Source organism: Micrasema longulum, unplaced genomic scaffold, assembly GCF_059751315.1.
Source record: "Micrasema longulum isolate JH-2025_06_02 unplaced genomic scaffold, ASM5975131v1 h1tg000834l, whole genome shotgun sequence".
NCBI lineage: Eukaryota > Metazoa > Arthropoda > Insecta > Trichoptera > Brachycentridae > Micrasema > Micrasema longulum.
Genome location: NW_028278026.1, coordinates 133,556 through 145,766, shown reverse-complemented (window position 1 = coordinate 145,766; position 12,211 = coordinate 133,556). Strand labels below are relative to the sequence as shown.

At 31.0% G+C, this 12,211-nt stretch overlaps 1 protein-coding gene across 1 annotated transcript; it reads left to right on the top strand.

The window, feature by feature from the left end:
- Nucleotides 1-3,844: 3,844 nt before the first annotated feature.
- On the top strand, nt 3,845-11,235 carry LOC148278722 (uncharacterized). Its single transcript, XM_088230958.1, has 3 exons — nt 3,845-3,974; nt 7,401-7,474; nt 11,125-11,235. Exons 1-3 carry the CDS (start codon nt 3,920-3,922, stop codon nt 11,224-11,226), a joined length of 231 nt encoding a protein of 76 aa, XP_088087084.1. The 5' UTR covers nt 3,845-3,919; the 3' UTR covers nt 11,227-11,235.
- The last annotated feature ends 976 nt before the right edge of the window (nt 11,236-12,211 follow it).

The following is a 12,211-nucleotide window of genomic DNA, read 5'->3' as shown; positions in this document are numbered from 1 at the left end:
GCTCCAACTAGGGAGTGGACATGGAATAATAAAATAATAATAATTATTATTATAATATGAATAATAACCAGAATATTTTATAATTCCTTGACTGGTACCTGAAACAAAAGACTCGGCTTATCTTCACTGTTGTTCTCAATTTTCATAAAAAATATCATAAACGTAATTTTAAATTCACGTTTTATGTTGTTTGCGAATGACTTAAAAATCTTTTTAAAGGTGACAATTTCTCACGGCTTTTGTCTTCTCCAAGCGGATATATCTAATACATCTGAATGGCGAAGGCGAAACAAACTTAGGTTTAATGTTTCCATGTGTTCAATCACGTCCTTCACTAGGGCCCAAAAAGTACGATTTTTCCCTACAAAATAAATGACCAGAATCTGCAACAAACATCGAATGTTAAGGATCTGGGAGTTAGATTTGTAAGCACCCTGACATTTCATGAACGCATAGAGACAATCAGTGGCAATGCATTGAAGATGTTTGGATTCGTTCTACGTACTGCCAGAGTTTTCGAAAATACCCGCGTACTGAGAACCCTTTACAACTCCTTGGTGCGAAGTAGACTCGGAAGTGGCTAGATGATTTGAGGGCCACATGAACTGAAGTACTATCTTATGATAGAGAAAATCCAAAAGTAGTTTCTGAGATATCTCTACATGAAAGAGTGAATATTATCCTTGGCTCTACCCAACCGAGTATCTCCAAGATATGCTTGGCAACAACAGTTTAGAGACTAGAAGGAATGTGTATTTGACTACAAATTTTTATCGATTGTTTCGCGATATGATCGATAATTTTGAAACTATGATGAGCATTGGTTTGTATGTTCCTAAGACAGCATCAGCAAAGATTATTTCATATTCCGATTTACAGGAGCACCCTGCCGTTGGAAGGGTTACCGCTATGCTAAACACCCGGGTTACCGCTATCGGGTTGTGCTCCTGTGGCTAGTGTCTCGGACTCGTGGACCAAAGGTCTGTGGTTCGAATCCCACTCTACCCCAACTATATTCCATTTTCTTATAGTGAGTTATTTACAACTCGTTGAAAATGGCCCTCAAAATGAAATATTTAAGTTAATCATAAGAACGCAAATATTTATTTAAAAAAAAAAAAAAAAACATCGCTCTGGATCTATTTCATGTATCCGAAGGGGTTTTCCGGAGCAGGATTTTCCTACTACTTAGACAAGAGTCTCTTTTATATATTTTTTTTCTTTTTATGATACTAGTACGTCATGAATTTTAGTTTGTTATTTTATTTTATTTGTGTTATTATGGTTTACAAACAGTAAACAATACATTTGACATTGGTTTAATAATTACAAATTGAGATTTAAGATATTGTTCATCAATTATGTATGAACACAGCATGCGCAAATAAAGAAAAAAAAGTTTAAAACATATATTTTTTAAAAGTGACTAGCCTAATTGAATTCTATGATTGTTATAAACGTTATTACAACAAATTATTACTAACGCATTATTAATTATTATTTTACTTTACCTTTAATAAATTAATTGAATTGAATTCACGCAAACAAAAATGAACAAGATACGCTGCGATTGGTGTACCAATGCAGTATCCTATGCACTATTAGGTGCGAGTAGATGATAATAATTTTGATAATACGTTTAAATCTGTAGATGCAAATAAATTATTGATACTACAGTTATTGTAACATGGAGATGTAATAACACGTATGGAAGTACTTTGAAAGCTGGTGAAATAATGAAAATTCTTACTTTTATTAATGGGAATATACAACGTTTTTTTAAGAATAAGGATCCATGAAATACTGTCGAGTAAAAAAAAAAATTTTTTTATACATATTAGTTTTTAAAAAAATATTTTTAAATTAAGAATTTTCGCGAAAACAGTCATTGCACTGGCTACGTCCCTAATACGTCACGATTTATTCTAATTTAAAACTTGGTTTGTAACCGTTTGAATTTTTTAAACCACACCATACAGATACAAGCTGCATCTATCTTGGTACGGGTTTACCTACATAGATAGATGGCAACATAAAACTAATATTGGGAAATATACATGGCTCATTGTACTTTACTATTAGAGCTTATATTTAAATATTTTTTAATATGCACGGTGTATTAGTATTATTGGTGATATGTAAATGAGTTTTTTTCATAAAATGCCTAAAAAAAATTATTATTATTACAATTCATTATGTGAGAAGGAAGATAATTACATCATTGCTTATCGAATAAAAAACCAAGACTTTAAAGGGTTTAAATTATTAGTTATAATAGTTTTATTTTTTATGTTTATTTGATTTTTTGCCATAATTTCTGTTTTTTTCATTTGTATTAGAAACGCGCCGAAAAAACTTTATTTATTACCTATTTATTTGGCGTGATCTAAATTTTGTTAAATTTTGTGTCGTAAGTTTTATTTGAAAATAAAAAATATACAAAAAGTTGTCCATAAAACTGGTCCTTTTTTTGGATAGTCCTAGCTCACAAAAAGTTTAAAAAAATAGAGACACCCTTATAGTAAATATCTATAGTGTAGAACTGCAAACACTGCTCCAGTGCTATAATTCAGGGAGAAAATGCGGAATACGTTCATATGAAAAAAAGCCAGACCGCTTTTCCTCTTAGTAGCCTACGTCGTTGACTTGCTTTCAACTACTACTACTACTACCATCACGCCATTTCAGGCAGAGAGGAAGGCAGAGAGAAATGGACCGCCACACACGTCTATCCTGGCATACACTTCTAGATTCTTCCACATTCATACATCTTGTCATACTAGCCTTTCGGTTCTGCCTGTTTTTGACATAACTAAACCTAAGATTTATGTTTATCTGATCAAGCCACGTCTTCGTCGTCGTCCTTGGCTCACGCTACCGTTCATTTTCGCCAATTATACTTGTTTTATCATTTTTTCGTCATCCATTCGTTCTACATGACCGAACCATCTCAGAGACCCCTTCTTAATCTTATCATTTATATTTGACTCAGGCATACATAGTCGCCTGATTTCATTATCGGTAACCCTATCATACATTGATTTTCCACACATTCGTTCCGCGTTGACTCGGCTTTCATCCTTCCTCTGCCAGTTTTATGCTTCACCTTCATATATAAGTGTTGGTACTAAAACCTTGTTGCGCATTGCCAGTTTAGCTTCAATTGACATATTTTATTAGCAATTGCTGTGCTTAGTGCGCCGTTCATTTTGTTGCCCGCATTCATTCTCCTTTCAACATCTTGAAACCACGCTTCCCAGATACACAAATTCTTCTGCTTGTTCAAGACATTCGTTGTTTACGTTTATTATGCAGTCAGTAACGTCACTTCCCCTTTTAAATACCATCACTTTTGACTTACTTTCGTTTATCATCAATTCGCTCTCAAGACCATCATACATTCTAGAGACTATTTGTTGCAAATCCTTCTTGCTGCTTGCCAAAAGAATTGCATTATCAGCGTGCAAACCTGTCTCCCAATTAAAAAAAACAGCTGTTATTTTTAATTCATTAGGTTTTTTCATTTTCATTTTAACATAGTATGTATGTTTGTTTAAATGTATTTTTGTTTTTTTATTCGTGGTTTGGTAAAAAAAAAAAGACTAATCTCTTCTTTTGACCAGTCTGTTTTTTGGTTGGCTGGAAGATATTTATTTTTGCAATAAGTCCGCTAAAGTTCTTATTCTCTGTACTTAAAGTATTGAATAAATTAATTATTAATCGGCTTTATTGTAATAAATCTGTAAAATACTTCATTTTTGTCGTTTTCTTTTCAATAAACATACGCAAATACCTTTAATAGAAATGAACGACCAAAAATAAATCATAAAATTAACAAGTGAATCATCTTTTCAAAATATCAACTGTCAAAATTAAATTATCGGCTACTATAATAAATAAATTAGTTAATTAATTGGAAATGGATGTATTATTATTACATATTATCCTATTTGCCGTGATTTTAACGAATTCAGGTTAGTCTTGAGGTGGAATTTCTTTAAAATATTAATCATTCAAAAGCATGATATTTTTAAAAAGTTCGATGGCAAATTTTTATAACCTACATGTTTAGAATTAAGAATAACCAGAATAGTTTAGTGCGCATATGCGCATCAAACTGAAAGCGACAAAATTACTCATGAATGGGTTTTTAATTTTTTAAAATTTATTTTTCAAAAATATTTACAAAATAGTCTTAAATTAAAGTCCTGCTGAGTTGCATACATACAACTCGTCAGCAGGTTTTTATAAATTGCTTCGATTATTCACACTTAACCTACATTAATAATAATTTTACTTAAACAACATTACATATTACATTATAAAAATTAAAAACTATCATTAATACAAAAAACTTTTTTCTATTAACTGTAATTTGAGGAAACGTCTCACTCCTGTATTTAAGTCAGCATTTTTTATATTGTTTGGTAACATGTTAAATATTTTAGATATACTGTATTGCAGTTGTTGTACGTTTTGACCATTGGTTCCATTGTAGACATCGTTCAGTACACAACTCCCGATTTGAATTCAAACATGCCATGTTGTGTCGTTTTAAAGTGTAGAAATACTGCTGGAATAAAAAATAATATATAATGGGATCACATTTCATGTGTAAGTAGCAAATCGACAAATCATATTACTTAAGAGTTTAATTATTTTGTCAACTGTCAGATTGTCAAAGAAAACAAAATAAAAATTTTGTTAGTGTTGCCAGGGTAGTATTTTTTTACGCTACTTTGCTCATCTGATGAGAGAACTAACGAATATTGGACCTCTAGGATTAAACAACGCCGTGGTGAACATTTGACTGACATTATCTTTAAAACATAATGGCATCAAAGTGGAGCAAAGTAGGGGGCGATCGACGGTTTTTTGGACACAGTCCGATGTATTCAAATATGATTCTATGCTTCTTCCGTATATTATAATTCTATGCTTAAAAGCTTCAGTGTTTTAAAAAATGTATTATTTCTTATTTAAAAAAAATATGTGTCAGGTTTGTAAAGCAAGTTAGAATTTTGATGTTCACATTATTTTTATGCGGCGTTTATAAGTCCCATTCATAAAATCATAATATACCAGAAGGCTTGTAGATTCAAGTTTTCATACATCTCACTGTGTCCTCTCTGCTCCATATCCCACTTGCGGGCATGCGTGAAGTGGCCGCGTAATGTTACCAAACCGCGAACAATATAATATTATCATCACACAAATATAATATAATTTTGTGTTATTGTGTTATTTATGTTATTATGTTTTGCCACAAAAAAATATTTTACGGACTGGACTATAAAAAAACCGGGTACATTTATTAAGCTAAAAACATTAAATTCATACGAACAAAGAAAAATTTGACTACCCTTGCAATACTAACCAAATGTCCGGCCTGTTTTATTTAACAATCTGACAGACGGTGAAATAATCGAATTCTTAAAAATTAATTCATCAAATGCGACAAAAGCATCCGATAGAACCGTTATACGTTTGTTGTCAAACAAAACAAAATGGCAGCCAATTTGTTGCTAACCAACATCGCTTGCGTTCTATGAAACATAGTGATAAGGCTTCTCTATAGGTTGACGCATTATTACTCTGAGATTATAATTATATATGTGGTCCCATTACTTCATTGGATTTTGAAAAAGAAGGAAGTAAATTCTTCACTGACTGGGATTAAATTTATTGGACATGATCAATTCTCCGAAATGATTAAAAACTCCGAATGGATGTATAAAAGGGTGCACAGCAGGCGCGTTCCATCCATAGAAATTTAAAAAATAACGTGAATTTACAAAAATACATTATTAATATGAAATAAAACCTTTAAATATGTATTCCTCAAATTCTCACTGAGAACGTTTGGGTGCACGCGATTCAAACAGTATATTCAGTATACATACCTAGCTACATATGCGGATTTCCTATACCAACGTACGTACTGAAGGTAAGGTATCTTGTTTTTAATAGTATTTGTTGTATACGCGGGATGCTGCTTGTCGAGTTGCGTCTAGTTCCCATAGCATTTGTCCAAATTTTTACGCATGCGCTTTAGGTTCATAATGTTTTAGATTTCTCTTTCGAGACTCTGAAAGATAAGAAGCATCCAAGTTGTATGATGCAAAGAAAAAACGACTCTAATAACGTTTATCATAAAGTTTGAAGTAGAGTATTATTGACACTTGGCCCAAATTTAGGAACTATTGTCTCGGGTCTTGTTTTAGGTGTTTTAATGTTTATATTGTTATCTCCTTTTCACACCTACGGGGACCGTCCTGGAAGACCATCGATGGCGATCTTTCAGCTTTGTTCGGCGGAACTAAGGGGCATTGACGTTGGAGGAGGCGAGAGTGCTGGCTAACGATAAGGTCTCCCGGAAGCGTCTGGTGATGTCCACATGCTTCACTTAGGGTGGAAAAAGAAAAAGAAAATAAGAAAATTTACAGCTTCACCTTTAGACGCGCCTGTGCTCCGTCAATTTATTGATTGTCAACTATTAATTATGATTACTCTAATGAACAACTTATCGAGACAACACTATAACGTAGGCAAAAAGGTCCATAACCTTTTGCCAGAATCGTGGAAAGACGGGAGTGTTGTCAAGTTACGGAAGGTGTTGACCTCGCTCTTTCATGACATTGGTCGTAGGGAGTCAGAAAAGTTAATGCATGCCACGGATTGGAGAACCTTACTGGATGTCAAAAATAAAATATAAAAAATAAGGAATAATTAAAAAATATATATATTTATAGATGACCACCATGAAGTTTCGCATAAATAAATTGTCCATGTTTTTATGAATGTATGTATGTGTATGCGCATGGGTGTATGTACGTATGTGTGTATGTACATGTGTATATATGTGTATATTTATATATATGTGTGTATATATGTGTATGTCTGTATGTATATGAATCAAAATGTGTATCCGAATAAGTTTATATTTTGTTTGTCTGTGCTCTATATTAATTTGTTAACTATTATAATATATTAAAATGTAATTGCCTAGCTTGGAACGGGGTATGTACCCTTGTTAGCTGGGCAAAGTGAACATGGAATTGTATTTTGATAAAGAGTGTGAATAAATAAAAAAAATAAAATGGCTTATTAAATAATTCTGGATAAACCTGCTCAAATAAGGAACATGATGGTTTTTTGTCTGCATCCTTACTGATAAAAGTCACCGCACGCGCCTGGTGCACAGTGTACCTAAAATTACTTCCAATCACTGACGTGTAATGAATAGACACATTGTTCTCTTACTAACTGTATTTCATATTTGGCTAATAGTTTACATAGTCTCCAAGAATTAGAAATCAAGATATAGCAAACCACGACACACGTGCAAAAACTTGTGTGAGAAAACTTTCTTTGTCGTTAAAATTTCTGTTTATTTCCAGGTATTTCTTCCTCCCAACTTGATACAAAAATAGTCAATGGAACTTTGGCTGAAACTGGCGAGTTTCCTTACCTGGTGAGTAATACCTTTTTAAAAAGATTTTAATTTAGTTGACATTTATCTTCAATTTTATCTACACAGTAAAATTAAGTTTTCTGTATGAAAAGCAGAATATTATGCATTCAATTTATTCTTTTAAACACGCATAAGCGTTACCGATGAAAATAATTTAAATGTTGATGCAAATATACTCATTTTCGTACACAAATATCGTTTTTTTTATAGACAGTCGAAGATAATTTTGTTAACTTCCCGTTGTAATCGGGGCCCTGGTATACGTTATGGGGGTAAAATGTTACAATTATGTTTTTTTCTATTTTAGCTCATTAACTATTCATAAAATAATTAAAAAAATTACATTAATAGGTATACAGTGATTTCAATGAATGACATATAAAAAATAATTATTAATATAAATTTTAACTTCTTTCTATATACTTTGTATTCCTAGCTGCACTTTTCATTTCCTTTATTCATTTTATTGAAGAAAAATACTCCTCTGTAAGCATAATTATGTCATTTTGTTGTGTTTTGGAATTAGAATATTATAAAAATAGCTACTTTAATAGTCCTATATGGCTTTTTAATTGGAGAGTATAAAAAATGCCATAAATGAAATAAAAACAACAATATTTTGAGTTTGTCCAAATTTCTGTAGACAAGGACTGGATTCAACTCGTCGGGGAGCCGTTAATTTTAGCGTATTACAATAGAGGTGAAGAACATTTTCGAGAAGGTAATATAAAAGTCTAGGCATCTACAGGGCTTATAACCTGTCATTGGCTGGTTTAAGTGGCCACTTTACACACTGTGTAACATTCACTTCAATTCTTTCATCTGTTTATGTTTGTGAAGTTTAAGAGCTGAAACCTTTATTAATGCGGGTGAGATTCGTGTAATTGAATTATTTCACCTACATACTAGGCGACGCCTGAAAAATTTTTTTTTTTCAATTTCTATACTTCTTCATGCACCATGTGAATCAATCAACAATATTTTGAGTTCGTCCCAATTTTTTTATCAAGGTTCACAAACATCAACAGATGAAAGAAATTAAGGGATGTCGATGTTTAAATATGAGCAGAATGGTGAATGTTACACAGTGTGTAAAGTGGCCACTTAAACTAGCCAATGACATATCATAAGCTCTGTAGATGCTTGGACTTCTATATTACCTTCTCTATCTTCTTCATTTCTGTTGTATTGTGTTAAATACAAACGTTATAAGCACGTTATCTTTTTTAATTTTACAATACGCCTAGGGGGCATTTACAAAAACAATAAAGGTAAGTACAAACATAAAAATAATTTAAAAAATAAAGAAAACCCCCAATGAAAATAAATAATTTTTAGACACATAGAAACCAAAAAAGGATACTGCGTTGCAAAATTAAAAGTAAAAACTTTACTTAGTAAAAAAGAGAAAATATGGATATAATGTTACATGTTAGGTGTAAAAATATGCGTCAAAAAATTAATAACAATAATGAAAAACAGCAGGTATAAAAGTGAATAAGAAACATTACAAATTACAAAGCAAATTGGAAGTATTTTTTCCCCCTTTCCTTTTTAAATACAAAAAATGGTATTAATAAATGAATATAACAATAATAATAAAATAACAGTATGTGTATTAAATAATAACAGTACACATTTTAAAAATATTTGAAAAAATAATTTCATAAAGAGCATAAGACAATAAATATACACATCAAGAACAGATAAAAAAATGCATGAAAAAGAAAGTTTTATATCGACTTTAATAATAAGCTTTAAATAAGGCATGTAAGAACGTTTTAAAATGAATAATAATTGTTGAATTAAAAATGCCTATATCACATCTAAATTTGTTGCCTGAGGAATGTAAACGCGGAATCAGAGAGTGTCGTGCATAGTTAGTACCTACGTATAAAGTTGCAAACAACTCAGTTCTTCTAGTAACTCGATTTGGTATTTTGAAGTTAATATGATTCAGGAGTTCACAACAATCGAGCTCTGAATTTAAATTTAAAAAAAAAAAGGTAATTTATTTTTCTACTATCTTCCAATAAAATTAAATTTGAAGTATCTACTAGAAACGTGTAATAAATATTATCTAACAGAATATTTAATTTAAAATTTACGTATCTCAAATACTTTCTTTGAATTCTCTCTATGCTCCTAATAAGTTATTTATACTGAGGAGACCACGCAGTGGAATTATGTTCTTAATGACTGCGAACTAGTGCTTCATACAAAATATTTATAACTTTAAGCGAATTGAAGTGTTTGATAATGCGAAGCAGGAAACCTAATGTTTTTATGTTTTCTGAATTGAGCTAATCGGTAGACACAGAATGAAAATCAGCCATCTTGTCATATAATTACATTTATTTATTTATTTTTTCTTCCAAACTCACAAACTTGGTATTTATTTATTTATCTCTTTATCTCACGCTGTCCCCTTCTTCTGGGATATATTGAATGGAGACCTTTGGTTATAATTCGTTTAGTAGATGGCGATGCTTAAGCTGGTTTCCGACAGTGGGTATATAAAATTTGCAATGTCACAGAGCGAAATTGGAATGAATAGGATTGGATTGAAATAGTATGACCCTTTGAAGATTTTTGTTCCTCTGGAAAACAGCGGCAAAACTCCACACTGATGGTATCATCTTTATCACAAAAAAATAATTTATCATTTATTATATTTTATTTTTAAGCGATGCGTTTATACCGAAATCAATTTGGCGATGAACGAGTATTTTAGTTAAGTTTCAAGTGAACACTGACCCCAGGTGACAAAATAATAAATAAAATAGTTTTTGAAACGTTATACAGGTGCGAAAGGGACAGGATTGAAGTTTGCGAGAGAAAAGGAGACAGGTATAGGAATTTATTTACGCTGTGACAAACGGCCTAACCAGTAGACAGCCCTCTCTTTGTCTAGGATTTACCTTTATATCATACATTTATTATTTATATTTTATAGTCCTTTTAGTAGACAACCCCTTAATTGTCTAAGACAAATTTGGTATTTGTGAGTGTATTGCTTGAAACTAAAAAAAATACATGGTTGATTTTTGTTCACCGGTGATCTATACCATGTGGGTGATCACATGAGCATCTACATGTGTAAGGAAGGCCAGTGTTCGTTTTATAATACCAGTTGTTTTTAATCAACAAAAAATTCAGTTACATTATTTAGTAGATTGCTAAATAATGTTTCATTTTATTTAATTGAAATGAACGGCACTTAGTGCCTTTTACATATTCGTTACAAATACAGTAAAATAAACATACATGTAAGTAAAATAATAAGTAATAACGAGCATTTAAAACAAAAATTTTAATTTACAAATTAAGAAAGTCTAAAAAGATTAACAATATAAAAAAGTATTACCAGTTATAAAATTATTGAAAAAATAATCATTTGGTATTAGAAATATTTTATTTATAGCCACTAAAAAAAACTTTGAATAATACTAAACGATTAAAAAAATACAAAAAAAAAAAAATTTCGTATAAATTTAATAAACCGACTATATTTCTCCTATCGCTTAGACTTAATAATTTCAAAATAAACCAATTTTAATTTAAAAATCCAACACTAACACCTAATTTAAAATTAATAAATCGGAAAAACTTATATTTTATATTATTAGTAATGTTATCTTCTTTTTTAGGTATCGCTCTGTAAAAAAAATAAGCCCACACACCATTTTTGCGGGGGATCACTTATTACCCTGCGAGTAGTTTTGACTGCAGCACACTGTATGATTTTGTAAGTGTACGAACATATTTATATTATTTATGGTAAAACCAACACTGAGGTAGTCAGTGTAGAAGTACGCGTATCTCACAAAGCCGCAGAACTGAGATAATCGCATTCAAAGTCAAGCCATGAACATTGGCATATTATATATATACACAAAAAATTTCAAGTCCATCCAATCATTGAAAATATCATACTGTTCTCTTGTAAGAAGTAATTTAGATTTTAATTCATCAATATGGTCACCCTGCTATAATGTTCATGTTTATAACATAGAAAATATTCAACATAAATTTCTACGATATATAAACTACAAACTAAACATTCCAATACAAAATGTGAATTATGACTATTTATTAACACTGCTTAACCTAACAACACTTTCTGAAAGAAGATGATCTCACTGTACTGTATAAAATTGAACACTCTCTTTTTGACGCACCAAAAATACTTGAATTAATTCATTTTAGAGTACCTGCTGTCAACACTAGGAGTACTTTATTGTTTCATTGCTCCAGCCCTTCTTCCAACCAACAAAACAATTCATTGATACCGAGACTGCATAGTCCGTAGGTTAGGTAACACTTATGGAACGGCTGCAGACATTCTGTCCAATTCTTTACTATCTTATAAGTCCACAATATCAAGTTTATTTGTAGCTGCTCGTCAAACTATTATTGACAATTCAATTCCATAATTAAAAAAATACTTGCTTGTTTATTTTTATTACCATATACTTGTTTTTTATTTTTTACTATTATATCAAATTGCATTGTAGTATTGGTAAATACGCATTTCATAGATACATATTTTTATTTCTTATTTTTTCGTGGTAATATATGCTCGCTTGTTTATTAATTTAACTTAAAAATGTCTTTCTTGCTTATCGTAACACTTTATTTATTGTTTGCTTTACAGAAATTATTTTTTAAGCTTAGATCTTTGCATTTTTTGTTTATATGCTTACTGTTTTTTCTTGCATACCTTTGTTATTATTG